The sequence below is a fragment of the Sparus aurata genome, chromosome 8, assembly GCF_900880675.1.
Source record: "Sparus aurata chromosome 8, fSpaAur1.1, whole genome shotgun sequence".
In the NCBI taxonomy this organism is placed as follows: domain Eukaryota; kingdom Metazoa; phylum Chordata; class Actinopteri; order Spariformes; family Sparidae; genus Sparus; species Sparus aurata.
This window is the reverse complement of record NC_044194.1, coordinates 7,982,404-8,004,637: the sequence shown is the minus strand read 5'-3', so window position 1 is coordinate 8,004,637 and position 22,234 is coordinate 7,982,404. Positions and strand designations below refer to the sequence as shown.

The window sequence follows — 22,234 nt, the reverse complement described above, 5'->3', positions numbered from 1 at the left end:
AACCCCCTATGTAGTGTTATTGATTATAAGCATTCTGAACAGTATTTGTCTCAATATATTTGCTGAACTTTATTATGTTAGTAATTTATCAAAATCCTATAAAATGTTCTCTTAAGTGCCAGGAAAGACTACATTTACTTTATTTGCTATGTGAGAATATGTGAAAATCTTGATCTCTTCTCCTGTAGATATCTGAAGCGGTTCAAGGTGATGAAAATTAAAGTACTGCGGAGCTGGTGTAGACAGATCCTCAAGGGACTCCACTTCCTTCATACTCGGGCTCCCCCCATCATCCACAGGGACCTTAAGTGTGACAACATTTTCATCACTGGCCCAACTGGATCTGTCAAGATCGGAGACTTGGGGCTGGCCACACTGAAGCGTGCATCGTTTGCCAAGAGTGTTATAGGTACGACTCAGAAGTCATTTTCACTTCCAGGTCCCTGTCCTTCGGGGCAGTACCTTTTCTAAGGTCATATTATGCTTTTATTGAAAATGTTGACGTTTAAAGAGGGTATTTTCCTTTGACTTGTTTTTCTGACGGTGTGGTTCAAAAACAGACCACAGCGTTTCAGCTGTCTCTCAAACCACAGCTCAAATGGAGGCCAAACACTGTGGTAATCTTAGAAAGATAACCACAAGGCTTTCTCTCTTTGCATTCACGCAGTGACTCTATCAAGTTTAGTCATTGTACAGAAGATTTCTGTTTATGTTTCTCCAAAAAAAAGAGAGGGTTTTTTTTTTTTCCAGGCACCTACTGAATGTAAGTAGCGCCTAACATTTCTCATACTGTAAATATTAATATCATTATGATAATAGCTGTCATGCCTTCTTGCAGGCTAACCTGGCCATGGCTAAAGGTATGGCCTTTGCTTCTGTCATAGACTGGTCTTTGTTCTGTGGTTTGGAAATATGTGGTCTGTTTGCCAGTTATACCTATGATGTTTAACATCTCTTTCTATGGGTTTGCCTCAACAGGTTTTTTTTTTTCTAGTGTTTGTCTCTTACTGTCTTTTAAAGTATTGCAGGACCGCAGAATCTTTTTGCTCCATCTTTGTGTCCAGGGAGCTCTCCCCACTTTCTCTCTGTCAGCCTTACTCCTTTTGTTTTGTTTTATTTTATTTTATTTTTATTTTCACATTCTTGGGTATGTTTTTAAAATGTAGGCTCTAGCCTCAGCTGTGCCCAATTCTGCTGTTTGGAATGAATAGGGTACTGCTGGTCATTGAGTAAGTATGAACTTTTTGGGCCTGGTAAGTCTGACAGTGTGCTGTAACACACATCAATATCAAAAACAAAATAATTCATATAACCAAATGAGTTTTTCTGTGTAAGACCTGAGATTGAATGTAAAACGATCAATTAATAGAAAAAGGCTAATGTGCAAAGACACACTGCTCAGCACAGTAACTAGCTATGGGATCTGCTTCTCTCAGCCTTGACCATAACAGCTTCCTCCTGCAGGTCAGGAAGAGATGGTAAGTCTGTCTTCGAAAGGTGAGGGTACTTCAAAAGAAAAGCTTACTGTGGATGTAAGGTTAAGGTCTTGACAAAAGTTATTTCCATAGCTAGTAATGTTTCTCTTACTGAGATCTTTGGCACCCCTTTGAATAAACTGCACTGTATTCTGATGGGTATTATTCTCAAATGCCTCATTTGAAACTTTTTAAACATTGCAAATAACATCCATTTGTGGCTAACAAGTGTGTTCTGCACATTGGCTTAACTCAGTCACTTTTATATATAACTACATGTTAAGGTCTTACACAGACAAACACGTGCTTTCTTCTCTACAGTCTAACTGAGCCCAGCCTCTCCCTCCTTTTTTGTTTTCTGTCTCTTTTTTTGCTTTCCTTCCCCTTTTCTTTTTTTTTTTCTCTCTCTTCAAACTTTCACCTCACAGGTTCTACTCCAGGAGATGTCAACAGGCTGGTCACTCTTCTCATCCTCCTCTTCCTCAACCCCTCATGGGTTAGAGGAGCAGAGGGGCAATGGGTTATGAGAAGCCCACTCAATCAGTAAGGGAGTTCGAGAGTTCTGAATAGTTGTTTTGATTTAAGGTACCCCTGAGTTCATGGCGCCTGAGATGTATGAGGAGAAGTACGACGAGTCAGTGGATGTGTATGCCTTTGGAATGTGCATGCTGGAGATGGCCACCTCAGAGTACCCTTACTCAGAGTGCCAGAATGCTGCACAGATCTACCGCAGAGTTACCAGCGTAAGTCTTCTTTTCAACTCTCCATGTCAACCCTCTGCCCTGCCTTCACCTCTTCCTTTATGCCAAGAAGGCTAGTGTCCCATTCTGGAATGATTTTATATTCCCACTGACACCTCTCGACCTTATATTACATTTCTATCCTCCAGTTTTGTATTTCATCTCTTAACTTCAGTGTGTTCCTATATCTCCCGTATGATTTCACATTACCAAACATAGAAAACCTCAGAAAGGGAAAATGTGTTATTAAAACCAACAAGCCCCTTTGCTTCATGTCATACTGCTCTTTATTTTCCCTTTTCTTCTGAATTATGGTGTGTGTTCTTTAAGCATGTAGACCTCTAGGTGTGGATTATTGATAAGAGGCTGAACAAGCACAGTCTTGTGATGATGCCGGAAGGGCAGTAACTGTCCTGGAAAAAACACATATTTTTCGTCTTATTCATGCAGTTCATTCTGGCTGAGGTAATAAATGCATAGTGACTCATATGAGTTATAGTCTTGCAAGTATAAGAGTCTCATAGATAAGTAGGTTAACATGTTCCTTCAATGTTATCTACATAGTTTACCTTGAAATCTATACTAATACACTCAGTTTATCATTAACTGCAAAGTACAAATACTCAAGTCTTTGCCACGTTATTCAACAGAGGATGTTTTATTTACCCTACTTCTTAAGTTGTTCTCACATTCTCTATAAGCCACAAATAGCCCATACTGCATAGCACCAAACAGTTGACTCAGTTGAGAAGCATAGTGCTATTGTGCTGCATTTAGCTAGTGTCACATGCTCAGCTTTTACAGTAGTATTCCTTGGGGAGATCGGCTGTTGTTCTTCCTATTCTGACATTAAGCTCAGCTGTTCAGTCCTCCATTTTCCTGTAGCCCTAGGTAGCTTCCTGAGACTGTTCCCTTAATTCATGACCTCTTTAACCCAAACCCTAGCCATCCTAGTGACTTATGCCCTCCTTTTCCCCATGACGTTTTTAAATGCCAATTTTTAAATGCCACCATGTAAAAGCATGCTGTCCTTCTCAACATTATTTGACAAGTTTGCTTCCACTTCAGTGTTTGATATTTGAGATTCATTCCATAACAAAACTAAAAGAGGAAGTTTGTTATAGTCTACAGCTTTCTCATTAATCTGGGACTTTACAAATATTTTTATGGTGCTAGTGTAGGAGTCTCTGAACTGAAACTGACAACATGGTTTGGGTAGTTGCCAAAATAAGAAGGTCAGATTAGAAGAGGAACCATTCTCATTCAGGATTCTGTGTTTCCTATAGGGGGTGAAGCCGGGCAGCTTCGACAAGGTGGCCATTCCAGAAGTGAAAGAGATCATCGAGGGATGTATTCGCCAGAACAAGGACGAGAGGTCTTCAACTTAAGAGAACATTGAACAGGTTTAGAGTAGCTCTCCAGGAAAACATGCATTTGCTCACTGCTTGTCTTTCTCCATTCAGGTACTCAATCAAGGACCTTCTGAACCATGCCTTCTTCCAGGAGGACACAGGGGTGCGAGTGGAGTTGGCAGAAGAGGACGATGGAGAAATGGTGGCTATTAAGCTGTGGCTGAGAATTGAGGATGTGAAGAAACTCAAGGGGAAATACAAAGACAATGAAGCTATTGAGTTTTCGTTTGACCTCAACAAAGACGTCCCAGAGGATGTGGCTCAGGAGATGGTGAATTAAATTTAAATTGCTTTAATCTGCCTTTTTTTAAAATGCAGCACCTCATGAAATGAAGGAGCTGTTCTCGAAATCTTTGAAATGTTCAGTACTGAATTATTTGTAATGTCTATTTTCTGTAGGTGGAGTCTGGTTATGTGTGTGACGGTGACCACAAGACCATTGCAAAGGCCATAAAGGACAGGGTGTCTCTAATTAGTCGCAAGAGAGCACAGCGACAACAGGTGAGTCCATGCTCCCCATTGTGCAATTAATGTCATTAATGTATACTGGATTCTACTGTTGGCCATAGAATGTACGTACCGGTCCTGTGATGTTGATATATTGTCATTCATTTCTATCATGAGGGATTTTAATACCTCTGCTGCTGATTATCTTGAAGGTCCGAGAAGATCAGGAGAAGAGAAGGCTAGAAGAAGAACAGCAGAGTCAATTACTGCAAGCACAGCAACAAGGCCAACAGCCGAGCACAGAGATGCCTCAGTCCCAGCCTGTGCGACAACCGGCTTCTTATGTCCCTTCACAACCAACCCAACATAGCACACAGATTCCTGCCCAACCTCCATCTCAGCAGAGCCTTCAGAGCTCCAACTACAACACTCCTCAATCAGTGCAACTGACCGGCATGCCACAGGGGGTCCCGTTTGTCCCCCACTCAACTGGGCAACTCCCAGTGTCAGTTCAGGGTCAGAGTGTGGCCCCCATCCAACCTGAGTCAGAGGAGCCTGAGACTGACCAACACCAACAAATACAGCATGCTGGAGGAGGTATGCATTTGTTAAATGCATTCACTTTCAAAATCAAACCATTTTGGATCTGTCCATAAATTGGATTAACCTTCTTGTCCTTCTCTCACAGCCGTTCACATGGGAGACAGACTACCCGCTTCCTCCATCCATCCTGAAGCCCAGCCTCCTCAGTCTGGAATATCATATAGCTCCCCTTCGGGTCAGCATGTGCAGCCTCAGGTGTCGTGCCCGCAGACACAAAATGACCAAACGCAGCAGCAGCAGCTGTCGGTGGTGAGTCATTTTGAATGTAGGACATAATCTTGTGTGTTGAAGAGAATCAGGTGTTTTCCCCATGGTATGGGTTCCTCAAAATTAAGAATTATTTGATCTTCTTGCTACAAGTTTGCTTCCTTCTTTGCCTCATTTTAACCATGTGCTGCTTTTGTCTCTCTGTTGTGCATAAGGTTCAGCCTCAGATGCAAGGTGTTCAGCCTGAAGTTGTTCCTGTTGCACCTGGCAGCCAGTCTGTTCCAGGGGCACCTCCACAGGTATACTTTGTGCGGCATGTGTTAATGTCTTTAAAGAGTAACTTCAAACCTATTGAGAAGCCTGACCTCTGGTTAAATATTTTCAAATCCTTTGCACATAAAAACACACCTTGTAGCAATATCTGCTGAACATGCCCTGACATGTCTAAATCAGTGCAGCAAATGTGAACTTCAACCACTCAAGGTCAGCAGAATCTGATTTTCAGAGGGTCTGAAGTTAACCTTCAAAGCCTATAATGTATTCTCTGGGACTTGCAGCTGTGTTGAAACCAGCTGAGTGTTCAGAATCCTGAGTTGTCCGACATCTTTCGTCATATTTTCCCTAGTTTGCTTTTCCCCCCCTTTTCAATCTCAGCTCTCCCATTCTTACCTTGTGTTATGTTTTGTTTCTTATAGTACGGCGTTTACTACCAACCATCGCTCCCCCCTCAGGTAGATAAAATGTCCCATTTTCCTGTTACCACTTTTAAATACACCCACAGCCTTTTGGATGACATGTTGTTGGAAACAAAATGTACTTGTCTGTATCTTCATCTGCATTGCAGACTCAGCCTTTGGTATCGATTTTGACTCAGTTGTAGTTATAATTGATAAGTGGAAACCATGTAAAAAATATTACATACAGTATTTTTAAACTTGCAAGTTCCGTGTGGCTCAACATGCAGTACCTCTCTAAATTAATATCTAAATGTGTCAAAATGAGGATGTTAAATGTTCACACATCAGTGCCTTGTTGCCCTATATTCTCAATGAGTAAATGGTTTGATTCATGCAGCTATGTTATCCAACAGGTAAGTGCATGTGGCTTTGGAAGGGAGGCAAAGTAAATATCGGAATGATTTAGATTGCAAAGAAACTGGATTTTCAGGAAGTAACCGAAATGTTACTATGAATGTATGTCAGTGTCCACCTTGTCTTTTCTATCTGATTGTATTCTTATTTCTACCACACCATCTTTATTCCCTCTGTTCTTACAGATTCCCACCCAGCAAGTGATGATACCCCCATCTTCTCAGTCGTCCTCCCCCCAACAGCAGCAACAGCCAGAGAGTAGCAGTACCCTACAGATCTCTAATCTACCACAGACACAGCAGCTACAGGTGACACACATACCTCCTCTGCTCATACATAACATGCAAATTCATCTGCTCTTGCTTGAGACATACACTGACATACATAGATGTTTAATCAATCACTCAATTCTACTGTTTCACTTGGCCGTATTAAAATAATAATTTCATGCTCTTCATTTTTTTAAGTTTGCACCTCTTCTAAATCTTTGTTTCTTTTCTCTGGGCACACCACTCATTACCATGGCTATTCCCCTTTTTTTTTCTTCCACTCCTCCCTCTGCATGCTGCATATTCCTGCATGACTCTTAGTCTTGCGCCAGTGATCCAAGTCCTCCTATCATGTCTCCTCCAGTCAACGCAGAGCATCTATACTTCCTCTATCAGGCCTCATGCCTCTCTTTACTGCAGGTACTCTACAGAGCACAAAACATATGTGTGTGGGTGAGTGTGTGTGGGCCAGGTGTGAAGCATTTGGTTCACACCGCCTTGCACAGTTTTGTTGCTGAAGTATGTGTACATTCATACTTCAAAAATATCCTCAGGGTGCACATTTTACATAGATAAATATTTATAAAAAGACAAGCATGTATGATAATTCCATTATAAAGCACCAATAAACATTTTTAACATGAGTGGGGCAATGTCTGCTGCAGTATTCTTACTTACATGTGAGAATGTAGAACAGTGTTTGTTTTTGTCGTTGTTTGACCAAAGTGGCAGTGTGAACAACTCTTCTTACTTCCTCCTCCTAGCTGTTTAACAGCTCAAGGGTTTTATTTAGAGCTTCAAATCCTACATGAAAGCAGCACCCCAGTAGATCTGTGGGCATGTACATGTTATTACAGTACTGTAACTACCCACAGGGCTGTAACTGGACAGTCACAGAACAGCATTAATCTGTGTAGATGATATATACTTATAATATCCATTTCAGCGAAGAAAAGAATGGCCACATTCTGAAGGAAATGAAACTCCATTGCATAGCAGTATTTACACTCTGCCTGAGAGCAGAATAATGGCGTCGCTTGTAGCACCCTGATTCAAGTTTCACCAGGTTAAACAACTCCATCTGGTGGATGGTCTTGTTTGAAATCTTTCATTTCCTGTAAATGGTTTGTCAGACTAAATTACCCAAAGACGAAATGTAATGATGAAAGCGACTGACTTACAAATAATCATTGTTTATCATGTTAGTTCGTAAATCATTTCAAATGAAAAATGCACAAACAAAAGAGATTATTTGATATGAAGTGCTAGATTTATGGATGTTTTCTGTGTTTCAGGCCCCTGTGAGTGTTCCTCAGTCAGCACCAGTGGAGCAGCCTGCAGGATCCACTGCTCTGGTGCCACCACCTGTAGAAAGGTAAAAAGGAAGTTTAAAAAAGAAAGAAAGCATGTGTATTTTGTGTTGAATTCTCTCTCATTGGTCTATTTCTCTATCAGCTGCCTGTCAGATGCAGCTTCAGGTCTTAGTGACGGCAATGATGGAAGTTCTACATCAGGAGGTCGCCATGAGGGACGCTCACTGAAGCGCCACCAGCGGCGATCTGTACGCAGCCGCTCCCGTCACGAGAAGACTGCAAGGGCCAAGCTAAATGTTCTAAGTGTACGCATCTGAACTGATGAAATCACTCATATTTTATCTCAAGGTCTTTGTTAGTGAACAGTTGTCTAAAACCAGATTATTTGTTTTGCAGATCTCTAATGTGGGAGATAGAGTAGCGGAGTGTCAACTGGAAACGCACAACAGGAAGATGGTGACCTTTAAGTTTGACCTTGATGGAGACAATCCAGAGGAGATTGCACAGATCATGGTAGTAGTGGTTCTCTAAACATCTAGGAAATGTTAACTGTTCAGTTCAAAGTTTAGTTTGAGTAGATGAACATCTTTTTACTTTCTGTTTTCAGGTTCAGAGTGAGTTCATCTTGGAGAGTGAGCGAGAATCCTTCATCGAGCAGGTCCGTGAAGTCATAGAAATGGCCGACGAGAAAGGAGAGGGCATGAAGGAAGGTTTTCCACAGGTATTTCTTTACTGCACATCACCTTATCAGTAGGGCTGACCTGAACGTTTTGAAGCTTTACCGTTGCAAAGGTGTTCTACATCCAAATTGATATTCAGATGCCCTAAAAGTCTAAAGTTTAAAGCACTATCTGGTAGGTCACAAAACAGCCTTTCAACTCTGAAAGCTAATGTGCCACAGAGACTGGAGCTGCCCCTCCTTAGAAGCTTTCTAATATTTGTGGGTACTTGTCACTGAAGCTATGAAGGATTAAAAAATGGCGTTCAGGGCGGCCCTCCTCATGAGCCAAACACCCATAATGTTAATGTTGATTATCACCTGCAATTTTTTTTTGTCTATGCAGATGAGTGATCATCCGCAACAGCCTGAGCTGTCTGTTCCCATGATGCCAGGTTAGCAAACTTTAAGGAAAAATATACTTGCCAAGTTATTAATTTTTCGGGAGTTCATCTCCCGCCTCACACATAACCTTTTCTTTTGACCTTCTCTCAGGTATTTCCCCCAGCACTGCAGCCCAGGTGGTGCATTCAGCAGGACGAAGGTTCATCGTCAGCCCAGTGCCAGAGTCCCGTCTCAGAGAGCAGTTCTTTGGCCCTCCGTCTGCTAATACCTCCTTTGGAGATGAATATGCGCCAGGTAAGAGAAGAGCTTGGTTTATTCCCTGTTTGGTTTCTCGAAGTAATACACTTCACACTGAATAGAAATAAACGTAAATATTTTAATTGATTGAGACAGAAGGTTTGTCGCGGTGCTATATGTTCTAATCACCTGACTGAAAACAAAGTGAACCTCACGCTGTTATTGATGTTTAGAATGTTCATATTTACATTTGCAGATTGCCTTATAACGACTTCCTCTTTTTACTTTGTTTTAGCTCCCTCTATGACATTGGGTCTTTCTCTGTCTGCTCCAACTGGGATGCTCCAGCAGGCCTTCAGTAAAATGAGGGAGGCTCGTATAGAGAGAAGCAATACCCTTGATCCCCCTGCTGCGGAGCAAGAACCAGGCCCTGTCCAGTCCAATGAAGCTGGAATCGGCCCAAACTCAAACCTGGCTCCTCCAGAGGTTTCTACCACAGGCACTTCTTTTCCTGCTGTATCTCTCTCATCCACTGCAACATCTTCACCACCTGCCTCAACTGGGAGGGTTTCCCCTCCACCCATCTCTGCTCAGTCCCAAACTACAGCTCCTGTCACCAGTGATCACAGTCCAGCACCTCAGTCTTCGCACGAAGCAGGCCCCTCACAGCATCCACCAGCTGCTGTCATTCCTCCCTCATCTTCCACCATCTCTCCTCCATCAGTGCAGACCTCCGTCCCGGCCGTGACAGGGCCTCAGTCTTCTGTTGCTGGTGTCACACCCAGTAGTACCGGCACTGTCCCTGCTACAGAGCAGCAGCCTTTTAATAGTGCTGTTTCGTCTTCTCAGCCTATGAGTTCGTCCATTCATGCAACACAGCACAACACCTCCCAGCCTGTCACCATTTCCTCTCAGCCCCCTCCTCCTGCCTCACTACCCAGTCAGAGCCAGGTCCAGCCACAGCCGGTGGAGGCAGAAGGAGCTGACCTCCAGACCAAGACAGCTGGTAGGGATGATATCCAAGCTCTAGATAAGAAGCTACGCTCCCTCTTTAAAGACCAGAGCTCGGCCTCGTCCTCATCAATGGATCCCAGTCAGAACACAGGCACCTCCTCTCCTCCTGCTGGGACTGCTTCCCCTCCACCAGGAGCCGCCATGGTGCCTCCATCAAACCTTCCCCTCACCTCCGGGATGCAGGGTGTCCTGGGCCCCACAACCACCCCAGGACATGCACAGACACCTCCAACTAAGCCAAGGGCACAGGTTAGAGGCAACTTCATTCAAGAATAAATCCAAAATTCTGTATGTTAGCATACAATATTTTGACCTGACTTCCCTCTTTATGTTTTTTAGACGTTACCGACTGGTTTTGATCAAGCTGCTACACCTCCCTCTGACCTTGTTCCCCCATTTCCTGGACCAAATCAGGTTAGATCTACTGTGGTCCTGTAAATCACAGACTGTACAACATTTGTTTGTAAAAATAGAGAAGGAGTGTAAATTAGTATTAATTCAATTGTTGTTTTTAATTCCTGTTTGTGTGACTCCACAGTCACAACAACCCCTGGGTAATTTGGATGCCGAGTTGAGGAGAGCTCTGAGTCCAGAGACGGTTCAGGGTGGCAACAGAGTCCAGCCCCCAGCAGCTGGTTTCACTCTTGGACGTTTTCAAGTAAGTTTAAGTCACAGCTTTAAATGTATCTGCTTATTTCAGTCTAAAACAGGTAAACCTCTTAAATGTCAGGCTTTGTTAATTTAGATTTTTCCCCTCCTCTCTTTCTTAGGTATCTGTTGCCAGTGATGGCACATCCAACAGCATTCCAGGTCCAGCCAGCGTTGTTTCCTCTTCGTCTCTGACACCGTCCTCTTCCTCTACCTCCTCCTCTTCCTCCTCTTCTTCCTCGTCCTCCTCGTCCTCCCCCTCAAGTCCAGAAAATACCCTCCACCGGTCATCCAATCTGGCCAAAGGAGTTTGTGAAATTGACGCTGTAAGGGAAGCCTCATCTCTCCCAGCTGGGCCGGCCAGTCAGTCCACCACTATTGGCCGCTTCCAAGTGTCCACGAACACCAACGCCACATCTGAGCCAACTACTGGTTCTAAAGTGGGACGTTTCTCCGTCACAGGTGTGTAAATCAGCTTTGATAAGCTAGTTTAAAGCCCTGCTTGCTCATCACCGATACGACACGGGGACCTTCTGTACTAGGAACCAAACTAAACTCATGCTTCACTGCTAACACTGTAACTGAAAAGGCTGAATGAACCATAATAAGTGTTTTTAAAACTGGATAACCATTTTATCACGGTCACCCTTTTTCTTAAGTGGCCATGGTATCAGCTATATAATGCACACTGTGGTTTCTTTATAGAAAGTCAAGCTCTCTGTGGGAACATCTTTAGGGCCCTATGATTTCCGCGATCACGGAATTGCGGACGGAATCGCGGAATTGGCCGATTAAAACGGAATCTGCTTTTTAACACGGAATATCGCGGAATTTGACATAATTTCACTGAAATGTTGTTCTCGTGTGGAAGAGGAACTTTTGTCTGGGGAAAACTGCACGGGGGGAACCAAATCTGGGTGGCACAACAAGTCGCCGCCCCCCTCCCCACAGACTGAGCTCCCCCGTCAAAACATTGCAAGCATGGCGAAGTGGCTGCCCACGGCGCCGTCTTCGTCGGCGAAAAAGCTGAGAAACTTGACATTTACCCCTCAGTACAGAGCCGAGCAGTTCCCGAACGACTTGTATGTGTCAGGTGAACTGTTGTTTTGCAAAGAAGCAGACCTGAGAAATCATAATTAAAGATGTAATGCGTCAGAGTTAGCCACTGTCCGATTCATATTATTGGCATATAATACCAGAGTGACTGTTAACTGCTGCTAACAGTAGCTGCTGTTAGCTAGCTGGCCCTGTTAGCCACAGCCTTCTTAGCTGACTCTGCCTGGGCTGGGAGGCTTTTCTGGATCTGCCTGAGAGCTGACCATGTTTTTATTCAATGAAACCCATACAAACACAAAATATACTACTGTATGAAGACATGATGAAGTCAAAATATTTTTGATGCACTTTACTGTACTGAATGGTACAGTATTGAGGAAATATGTTTGTCCCCTCAATTAATTTAAGGTAATTTCTATTTAATTTGTGTACATTTGAGTTATTTACATTAAAAACACACTGTTTTTGGTAGTACAATAAGAGTAAATCAGGATTCACAAAAATTAAAACGGAAAAAACGGAATTCCCAAAAATTAAAACGGAAAAAACGGAATTTGGGAAAAAATAAAACGGAATTTGGGAAAAAATAAAACGGATTTCATAGGGCCCTACATCTTCACTCCTGCATCTTTTAATATTTTTAGATTAATCTTATTGGCAGAGGCTGATGAGGGTATTAATAATTAAGGCTTTGATAGCATTTGTCAGTGGACTTCTCTGTCTGCTGTGCTTGAAAAGCTGTTCTATTTTAACAACATTTGAAGACAAGGATTTAGTCAGTAAATATGCATTCAACAAAGATTTTATCCATCCAGAGATGTTTAGGTTAGGTTATGTCTATATCGTGAGGTTCCCAGGTCAACACAGTAATGGCCTCATGTGTTTTCCCTCAGTGACCCCAGCTCCAGCAGCAGGCTCCAGTCCTTCACATGGCTCCGGTATCCAGAACGGGCCCTCATCCTCAAACTCTGATCCTCATAACACACACACTCATTACAGTAGTGACAACGATGACGACTCTGAGACAGAGGATGAGGCCTTGCAGAAAGAAATCAGCCGTCTCAGAGAAAAGTGAGTAATTACCTCTTAAGAATGCTCCTTCACAGTTCAGTCGTAACATGTTAACATGACTGTATGTTCTTCCTGTCTCTCAGACACATGCTGGAGATCCAGGCCTTGCAGTCCCGTCAGAAAGAGGAGATAGATGGTCTGTTCACACGGATGGGAAAACATCCACCTCCCTCTGTTTGCTCCCCTGCCGTGGCAATGGCTGGAGGTCGACGCAGGCGCAAAAGCCACAGATCTGCTCGCAGTAGTGGACAGCCCAGCCCCATACACTCAGGTACAGACAGTGAACTGACCTTTTGATTTCAACACCGCATTTTTTGTGTAACATGCCAAAGCTGTTGATTTGGAAGGTTACTGAGTAAATGTTTGCACTCTATTGTGTATTTTGCTCATATGTTCAGGATCTCCAGCCTCAGCTCAGAGTGTTCATGGTTCAGAATCCTCTCCAAAGCAAAGTTCACCCTCAGCAACAGAGACATCACAAGCGGTCAACAGATCATCCATACAGCAGCTCAGATCCTCTCCATCCATGCCCAGCCTTAGCAGTTGCTCTACGGGTATGTTTAAGCACTTTGTCTCGTCACAATGGGGCACTTGATTCCCTGAACTTATTTTCAGTTTCACCTCCCTTCTTGCGTCCTAGGATCGAGTGCAACCGGCTCCATAAATGGTTCAGGCAACTGCCAGAACCACTCTGCCTCCCTGAATCAGGCTACTGGACCTACTCCTCCTGCCTCTCACACCCAGAAGGGCAAGGGCACCTTCACTGATGACCTGCACCAACTGGTAGATAACTGGGCCAGAGATGCCATCAACCTCTCCCAGTGCAAGAGAGGTCCTAAAACTGGAACACAGGCAGCAGTGGGACATGATGTAAGCATTCAGTACTTTGGCTGTATGACCATGTATCACTGATTCTTGAGAAAATTGATAAAACAGGTTTCAGTTTTTAAAAGAAACTATGAAATCTTACGAAATGTTAAGTTATATGTTGATAGAGAAGGGTCTCGACAATATTTCGGTGCAACCTCCTGAGTTTGTACTTTTTTCACCGTCAGACACCATACAAACAAAATTATTTCTATTTATTTAGGCGTACATAGATTCAGAGCATATAAAGTATTATGTCTATACCATAAGTACACATATATTCTGTAAAATGTTAATTCACTTTTGTAAATTTTTTATTTTACTCTTTTAGAAACTCTTGCATCACACGGCTTTTATAATTACCATTACATATACATTAAGAATTGTGGACGTAAAAAAATTATAGCTTTTTAGTTTTAAAGATGTTTTACATTCTACTCTTTCATCTGGAGTGTGTATTATACATTTTACATGATTTATTTACAGGTTTTTTTTTTTATCAAATTGAAAATGTATTCTTATTTAGGGACAACTGTTTTTTGTGTACTGGGTTGGGATATAATATAAACTACCCACAGATGATCAACCATGATGTTATAGATGCAGAATCAGCACTTTTCTTCCTGGGGGATGAGTCTCATGAATCAGTGATATGATTTACCGGTATATTGATTTTTTTTTAAGCACTTCCTGTCCTGTTATAACTCACACTTTTGTCCTCTATAACAGATCATCCCTCCAGCCAACATGGGCCGTAAATTCTCAGCTCCAGGGTACCTCTGCCCATCACTTCCCACGCCTTCCAGCGCCACGTCCACCACCTCCACGCACCTCCCCAACCCAGCCAACCCGTCTGTCCCTTTGGGGCCTCGTAAAGGCTCTCTGGGCCCAGTCGCCCCGGGGTTTGGATACACCTCAACCCCGTACAGCGCTCCTCAGTGGGCAGGACCCACAGGCACATGCCCGGTCGGCATACAGTACCAGCCGCCTACAACAGCCTCAGTTTCAATGCACCAAGGCTACCACATGGGGACCACACAAGCCCCCCAGACATCAGTGAACCCTGGAGGGTCCAACCTTAGGCCTACGTAGCCCAGTCAGCCCTGGTCCAGGCTGAGACAGAGGGCCACACAGGGCGGAGAGTGCGGACAGTCGAGAACCGCTAGCTCCCTTTGCTGGTTAGCTGGCTGGATATTGTGCTTTTTATTTTATTTCAACTTTTATTATTGTGTTTTTCTCTGTAATAGAGTTGACCTGTGTGGTTCAAGTCCTCTCAGGCAGAACGAAATCTGTCTGGCAAAATTGGAGGGAGAGTGCAATACACATCCACAGCACATAAGTCTCACACTTAGCCTGCCATTAGCTGTGGAATCGAGCTGTGACGAGTCGGTTGGTCGTGTCTGGCGATGTAATGACCCAAAGGCATAACCAACAGCAGCCAAAGATGTCTTTTGAGAGCAGACGTAATGTTGTCATTCCTTTTGAAGAGGAGAAGGTAGGAGGGATTCTGGTTCACATCCGTACTGGTCCTAACTTGACGCCGAGCTGAGACTGAAGACAGTTGAACTCATACACAAAGACACATGTGCGCACACACACACACACACACACACACCTAACTACACATCAATCTGGTTGAGTTGACTTGGGATGGTTGGTTAAGTTGTTTCCGAGAGTGAGGAGGAGCGTACTCGAAAGTGGGAGATGAGACGGTTTGTCTTGGAGTGTGAGGTGGAGGAGTTTGGAGAAGAAAGACAAAGTACGTTAGGCAGGAGTGTAATGGAAAGGGTTGCAGTATGAACACATCCCAATGGCTACCTATTGAGTAAAATGCAATAATGGCAAAGAGTAGATATACTGTCCCTTGTAACTGTGGCCTTAATCCCCCAACACATTCAAACATTGACTTTGTACATAGATATTTCTTCACTGGGTTATGATTCCATGTTTAGCATATATTTATGTCCCTGTGAGAGTCTGGTGTCATTGTGCTTTGAGTTGTCTCTCCATACAGAGTTATTATCATCCTGATTTATTCTTGGCGTCTGATATGTAAGCCAGTGGATCTGCCATATGAAAAAGCCTGGTGTTGACCACCATTCAGACGAGGTGATGCTGCTGTAAATCACAATCTGGGTAGGAGAGCGTTTGCAGGGTTTTTGTTGTTTACGTGAGAATGAAATCTTGTCACGAATCCCACGTTGACACATGAAAACATTTTATTTAGTGCTTAGCAGTGAGATACGAGCAGCTCCAAATCCTGCTCATGATATCCTACATATGAAATAGTTTTGTTTTTTGCAGTAGTATTTTGTGGAAGGGATTTGTCCCAGTTCTTTAGACAGGTAGTGCACAGTAGTCTGATAAACAGGTTGTTAGTGAAGTCAAGTTGAATATCTCCGCTCATAACATTTAGCCGTCACTTCTCAACTCACAAGTGTCTGGGGTTCTCTTTCTGTGGTGTTTTTGTATGCGTATATTTAATAAAACAAATGTTCTTTATGGACCTGTATTCAGCCATCAGATTTTGATGTTGTTTCACTGTAATTATTATTAAAGGTTGTTAAACAACATGTAGTTAAAGGAATATAAAAAGTGCAATTGCAGGGTTGTTATTGGTATGCTTGTCACCAGGCAGGAGTGATCCTGCCGTTTATTAAGCTCTTATATCTTATGACCGCCCTGCCCCCCCTTTTTTTCTATTTAATTGTATATATGTTAATGTGAGGTAAATGCTTTCACCTATTGCTCAGTCACTAGAGTATGCTTGTGGTGACCCACTCTACATGCACATGCACTCGAACCTGTAAACATGAGGAACACTTTAGTGCCTTGCATCCTCACTAATGACAAGTTCCAGATTCATCTAGTCCTGTAGCTGTGACTGTACTGCAGAAAACCAGTGAACTAGACCTGTACACAACGTAAACACAACACATGGCTGCATAACGGTCGCACAGCCAGACTGAACACCACACACAGGACTGCAGAACAAAGAGCACACTGAGTAATGTGGAAATCGTTTGTTTTCTCTCTACAGTTACATTTGTGTTGGTTGTGTGATCAGCTGTGTATTTATATTTGGCTCATGCATTCATGGATTTTTGGCTGACGTTTTGTTTTTTTGTGGATTCATCATAATTCGTCATTAAACCGTTGTAATAGAAGCACTTGTTCAGGCAGCGAGTGAGCTGTGGAAAGGTTGCAGAGTCGCCCTCACGCCGGCTCACCTTTTAGTTTCACCCACGTCACACGAGTGCCATGCTGTCATTGTGACTCTTTCGCCTGCTCGTAGATTTGGATGAATAGTTAAACTTCTCTAGAGAAAAAATAAGTTACTGCAATGCAGAATATGCAATGTTTAAAGTTTTAAAGGGACTGACGGGGTAATGGAAACATTTGCATGCTGATGAGGGTTGTTACTGACTTCAATGTTTTTGATATTGGAATATTAGAGATCTTTGTTTTTTATTCTTTGCCTTCCTGTGAGTCATCACTAAGTGTCGATCTGTTCAATTTTGCCATTGCCAAAATCACAGGCACAACTTCAATATCAGACTATCAGCGTATGATTTCTGCATGCCGGCTTCACTGGTGTTTAGTCCTACAAATTGCAAACAACTGGCCACTGTACAGCACAAACTCAGCAACATTTAAGGTCCACATGCTACTATCAGTAACTATCACAGCCCTCTACACGGCAATGTTGGAGGCTACTGACACGCAGTTAAACCTGTTGAGCTCTTATTTCTGATCCCTCCTTACTGACTTCCTGTGATTCAGTGTCTGTTTTGTGTATGTTTTTCACATTGTATAAAATGTAAAAACAAATAAAAATAATATCAATTAAAGCGCTTGTCATGCTTATTGGTGTTTTGTTATTGTTGTGGCCAAACTGCTCTTATAACTTGAAACTAAATGAATGATCCTCTGTGGTGAACTGGGATGGGTTTTTTTCCTACCGCCCCATTTTACTGTGGAAAATCTAATAAAACATTTTGTCCAACCAACAGCTCCAAACTCTTTAACTGTTACTATATATATAAAAAAAACAAAAAAAAAAGCAGCAAATATTTACATTTAAGAAGCGGGAGTCCACAAAAGAATAAGTTATTAAAATACTATTCCACTAATTTCATTTAATCAGCCAACTGTTTAATACTGAATATACACATATAAATAAAAACACCTCAGCTGACAGAACTCTTTGGATAATTTTATTTCTTCTTTTACAAAAAAAGTAACATTTCTCCAAATATAAGAAATAGCAGCAATTCATTGCAAAGTGAACTAAATGACTGTTCACATTAAAATAAATAAACAATAGTAAAAATCATACAACTGGATTCGACAAAGTGTTGAAGCTGTGGAACAGCAACACCAAATCTCAAGTGTCCAGTCGGCGTTTCTTCATGTACTGTCCTTGTCTGTACGGACTGAAGGCTTCACCTGTAAGGTTAAAAAAAAAAGACACTGAAGACCACAAACTTCTGCCAGCAAATCAGCAACTACTCTTATTAAACCTCACCTGGTCCCGCCTGATGCTGGTTCTGATTCTGAGGTCTGAACTGTCCGTGACCTTGTCCTCCACTGTACGATGGAGCCTCCTGTGGAGGTCTGCCTGGGGCTCTCTGAGGGGTCTTACTGCGTGTCTGCATCTTGTGATTCCCAGGCGTGCTGGGCCTCAGTCCTGTGGATGGTTGACCTCCTGCAGGGACATTCAGCTCCTGAATCCCATCCAGAGTGAAATCCCAGAGCTCAGGATCATCTGCAGAGAAAACAGACCAGTGATACTGAGTGAGGCTGGTTTCTTCACCACACTATCAAAGTATGTAGAGCCCTCTGGTGGTGGCTTACATCACCTGGGAAATATTCTTCCCTGCTGCAAGGCTTCCTTTGTCCAGCTGAGGTGCTGTCACTCGACGCTGGAGTTACTTCCGGACCTGGAGGAGTTCAGAAAACACATTTAAACTCCTAAAATTTCAGAACAGACACTTTCATCCAGCAATTACAAAAATGTAGGTCAAACCCGACATTCAATTTTTCTCTAATTTCAATTTTTTTCGTCTTTTATTTCATAGCAGCCATTTCATTTATTTGACAGGCTGCAAAATCAGAGCATAAAAAATCGACTCCTTGACACATTTAATGTTTAGCGTCCTTAACTCTCCTCTTCCATATGCAAGCTCAAAGCTGCTGTCTCCAGGTAAACAATCTCCTGCTGTGTTGCTGTAGGTACGAGGGAGAAATGTACCCATCTCATGTTTGTTTTCCCCACTGAGTATTCAAGCTGCTTCTCTGCTAAAGAAACACCAGTCCAGTGAAAGGTCATTTGAGTTTGAGGCCGCTGCGTAAAACAAAGAAATCACTGATTATATAACTCATGAAACTCCTGCTGCACCTCCACTGGATCCTCGTCCAATAGGGACCTCCGTGTCCTCTGACTTGGTTTGATCCTGATGCTGCTGCTGCCTCTTGGCCTCCATCTCTTTCCTAAACTTCTGCTGGAGCTGCTGCTGTCGGAGTTTCCTCAGCTGTTTGGGGTCCGTGTGCGCTTCAGAACCGTCAACATCTGCTGCGTCCAGGGCCGGTCTGAGAGGAAGAGATGGAGGAAAGAGTTCAGAGTTGATGAAGAATTGTCAACACCAGTCAAAACGAGAACCAAAGCCCTTCTATTTTACCTGGAGCCAGCGTTCTCACTCCCCCGGTTGGATGCATTAGGAGTGTGAACTTCTGAATAGTTTTGGTTCTGGTTGAGGACTTTGGACTCCAGCCGCATCCTGGCAGGACCCACCGCAGACACAAGCTTTTCCTCCCGGATCAGACTGGAGAACCGAGCTTTCTCCACTGAGGGCTCACCCTCAGAGCGCTTAGTCTTGGCCGGGTCTAGAGGTGGAGGAGGCTTTGTGTAGAGAAGAGACAAAATTCAGCCCCCAAACAATTTTTATGAATGAAAATGAGAAATACTATAAGTTTATATGCTGTATCTGACTTGTTTGGTGATCTTGTTAATGGCGAGGAGGTATTCTTTATCCTGGATGCAATTTCCAAGGGCATTACCAAAGCATCTGAATGAGATATTGAAAAAATTTAAAGACCTTTTCTAGAAAACATGTGTTATAGATGATTCTGTCTTCACATTTACGACTGATGAGATATAACAATGCAAATCCCAGTACTTCAGTGCTCTCTTCATGCCATCAGTGACAGCTTCCTTTCTCGCCTTTTCCAGGGACAGAGCTTTAGACTTCAGTCCTTCACTGACTCCGTACCCGACATCCTCATGAAACGAGCCATCCTGAAGGAAAAGCACACGTAACAAACAAATGCAAAACAGACCGTGATGAGCACAGAAGGAAAGAATAGATGATATAAAAACTTTGAGAGATGAATCCTGATTAGATGACAAATGCTTAAGTTACAATCAGTATGGTGACATAAATATTTATCTAACCTTCAGCTGTACTTTGATAAACGCACTGACTCCGACATAAAACCTCCCGTTGATGAGGTCGACGAAGTCTGTAAAACAAGTTTAAGTGATTTGTTAGTCTTGACTTTGTGGCAGCAGCAGCTCGACTTTTTCAAGATCCTCTGATGACGAGAAGCTCCAAGTCGTACCGACATTCTGCTGAGAGATGGAGTGAGACCATCCGTTGTATCCAAACATCTCATTAGCCAGGCCGATTACACGATGCCCTTCAATATAGCACACCTGTAGGAGACAGGCACAAGAGAGAGAGGCACAGAAATGTTGGACAAATGTGGATAAAAATATCCCTCTATACTGCAATAAGATGTCATCGCTTCGAACTGGGGGAATATACCAATGAAAAGAAATCACATAACAGCATTTGTGCAACATTCATGTGGGTATAAAGAGACAGACGCATCATGTCTTCAGTTCAGTCAAAACCGGCTTCCCAGCTGAGCAGAAAACAAAAGCAGAGAGAGAGAGAGAAACAAAGACTTGCCCTCTGTCCCCCTCCAGCCACTCTGGTACTGATGTACTCCGGTCCCAGCTTCTGTCGCAGAGCGTTGTGCACCGCCTGGTACTCATCTGCTGTGTAGGTTAACTGACAAAACAGTGCAGTGAGGACAACAAACACAAACTCAAATATATGAGACATAATAAAAGGATGGGTGGACATTTCAGGCAGCTGTAATTGCTCTGTAATTGAGAAACACGTTTTTTTTTAACAGCTAAAACAATACATAGTTAAATATAAAAGAAAGTATTAATCTTTACAGCATAAACACATATATACACCTAGGCATACCAAATAAAGCATAATAAAACAAACCATCATAATCCCCTTGTTTTCAGTTCAATACATTGACTGTATTTTCTATGAGCTCCTGTATCTTACCTGTCCGAAGCACTTGGACGCAGAGCTGCTCCCCTCCTCAGTGTTACTGGACATGGCTGCAGAGGTCCCCTACACTCACCGAGGTAAATATACCTGTCAACAGGCATTAGTCAATGTAGCTGGATTACTAACTGCGGTCAGTCACTAAAACTAATCTACCAAAACGCCAGTTAGTCGTCCATGTTGCTAACTTCTTAAACTGAACCTACAACTGACTCGGGACTGACGCTAATAGCGTTTCAGGTCTGTAGTTAGCAGAAACCAGCAGGTCAAACTAGCAAAAACAAATGCTGGCTTCGGTTAGATAGCTAATATTTATGACTGTGCCGCCATTGTACGTTCGCCCATCTTTATAAATACAAACTCACCAGTTAAATGTCCTCAGAAGTGATTTGTATGTTGAATAAATTAGCTAAAACGCAGAAATATTTTAACATTTTAGCTGAACAACATCTGAACTTCCCGCTCGGTCACCCCGGAAGGAGGAGTCTATGCTGCCTTCAGGGCCTGTGGGAAACTACAACTCAAACTGATATGTCGGGGTAAATTTTGATGTCAGTCTACGTGGACACGTTTTAAACCATCTGTGGTCAGTCTCATTCAGTTTTGTCGATTCAATTATGTGCCCTATTGCCGACTTATTTGAGCTCATTAAATCACTTTTTTTTTTAAATCCCTTCACGCTAACTTGAAAACAATTGGACTAGATTGGCCTCATGTAGAACATTAGTCGTGGTTGCTAATCTATTTTTCGGTATCTTACATGTAATGTTTCATGGTTGCTGAAAGCCAGTGTATGCATTTCTTGTCAGACCGGTCACAAGGTGTGTCCCATCCCAGTGGTGTAACTCTGCCAAAACGCTCACAATGGGCGAGAGAATGGAATTTACGAGGCGGCAGTGAAGTAAACATTACGTTTATGGAGCAGGAGGATTAAATCAAGATTTTAATTGACATGAGATTTATTCTTCTCCTCGGCCCTTACTTGCGAGTGGCTTTAAATCCGTGACATTTATTTATTATGTTTATAATGTTGGGATAATAAATGTTGTATTTTATCCTCCCTCTATATTTTTCTAATCTTTATTTCAATATTTGACCACCATTTTGGGCCCTTCTTCTCTTTTCACATGTTTTCACTCTGAATAAATCAGGCGAAAAATATGTTTAAAAAAAACAAACAAACAAAAAAAGGGGCTGAATCTGGGGTGAAATTATATTCTCTTGCTCTATCTGAGCTACAGTGTGTTAATGTTTCCCTTACTCTTTTGAAACACTTAATATTAATTTAATATAATAATGAATCTAAATATCATCATCTTAATACACAAGGCAAATGCACGATGCAGAA

At 42.6% G+C, this 22,234-nt stretch overlaps 2 protein-coding genes across 4 annotated transcripts in view; one reads left to right on the top strand and one right to left on the bottom strand.

Moving 5' to 3' along the window:
* Positions 1 to 17,364, top strand: part of LOC115587370 (serine/threonine-protein kinase WNK1-like) — a 30,404-nt gene extending 13,040 nt beyond the window's left edge. For 2 of the 3 annotated variants that reach the window (XM_030427206.1, XM_030427207.1), the window contains exons 4-28: positions 189 to 409; positions 2,061 to 2,218; positions 3,502 to 3,590; positions 3,679 to 3,898; positions 4,027 to 4,128; positions 4,287 to 4,671; positions 4,763 to 4,926; positions 5,100 to 5,183; positions 5,580 to 5,615; positions 6,161 to 6,283; positions 7,540 to 7,619; positions 7,700 to 7,862; positions 7,954 to 8,070; positions 8,165 to 8,278; positions 8,622 to 8,670; positions 8,771 to 8,914; positions 9,153 to 10,120; positions 10,211 to 10,285; positions 10,410 to 10,529; positions 10,642 to 10,981; positions 12,469 to 12,646; positions 12,730 to 12,917; positions 13,045 to 13,200; positions 13,287 to 13,516; positions 14,243 to 17,364. In XM_030427206.1, the coding sequence (XP_030283066.1) occupies positions 189 to 409; positions 2,061 to 2,218; positions 3,502 to 3,590; positions 3,679 to 3,898; positions 4,027 to 4,128; positions 4,287 to 4,671; positions 4,763 to 4,926; positions 5,100 to 5,183; positions 5,580 to 5,615; positions 6,161 to 6,283; positions 7,540 to 7,619; positions 7,700 to 7,862; positions 7,954 to 8,070; positions 8,165 to 8,278; positions 8,622 to 8,670; positions 8,771 to 8,914; positions 9,153 to 10,120; positions 10,211 to 10,285; positions 10,410 to 10,529; positions 10,642 to 10,981; positions 12,469 to 12,646; positions 12,730 to 12,917; positions 13,045 to 13,200; positions 13,287 to 13,516; positions 14,243 to 14,605 (4,867 nt within the window). In that variant the 3' untranslated portion in view covers positions 14,606 to 17,364. The remainder of the gene's footprint in view (positions 1 to 188; positions 410 to 2,060; positions 2,219 to 3,501; positions 3,591 to 3,678; positions 3,899 to 4,026; positions 4,129 to 4,286; positions 4,672 to 4,762; positions 4,927 to 5,099; positions 5,184 to 5,579; positions 5,616 to 6,160; positions 6,284 to 7,539; positions 7,620 to 7,699; positions 7,863 to 7,953; positions 8,071 to 8,164; positions 8,279 to 8,621; positions 8,671 to 8,770; positions 8,915 to 9,152; positions 10,121 to 10,210; positions 10,286 to 10,409; positions 10,530 to 10,641; positions 10,982 to 12,468; positions 12,647 to 12,729; positions 12,918 to 13,044; positions 13,201 to 13,286; positions 13,517 to 14,242) is intronic. The other variant, XM_030427208.1, reaches the window with a different exon arrangement.
* A 356-nt stretch (positions 17,365 to 17,720) lies between these two features.
* rad52 (RAD52 homolog, DNA repair protein) lies at positions 17,721 to 21,398 on the bottom strand. Its single transcript, XM_030424846.1, has 12 exons — positions 21,252 to 21,398; positions 20,884 to 20,976; positions 20,488 to 20,589; positions 20,135 to 20,228; positions 19,968 to 20,035; positions 19,693 to 19,811; positions 19,506 to 19,581; positions 19,195 to 19,415; positions 18,915 to 19,105; positions 18,376 to 18,456; positions 18,042 to 18,281; positions 17,721 to 17,962 (listed from the first exon to the last, which is right to left on the bottom strand). Exons 2-12 carry the CDS (start codon positions 20,935 to 20,937, stop codon positions 17,901 to 17,903), a joined length of 1,308 nt encoding a protein of 435 aa, XP_030280706.1. The 5' UTR covers positions 20,938 to 20,976; positions 21,252 to 21,398; the 3' UTR covers positions 17,721 to 17,900.
* Between the last annotated feature and the right edge of the window lie 836 nt (positions 21,399 to 22,234).

Bases quoted from the DNA above. Each gene is read 5' to 3' on its own strand.
- rad52 (XM_030424846.1), bottom strand. From the start codon at position 20,937: ATGTCCAGTAACACTGAGGAGGGGAGCAGCTCTGCGTCCAAGTGCTTC. The intron at 19,812-19,967 runs GTTAGATAAATA...CTTTTCCTTCAG, and splicing joins TTATCAAAGTACAGCTGAAG to GATGGCTCGTTTCATGAGGA. The intron at 19,416-19,505 runs GTCAGATACAGC...CTCTACACAAAG, and splicing joins TTAACAAGATCACCAAACAA to CCTCCTCCACCTCTAGACCC.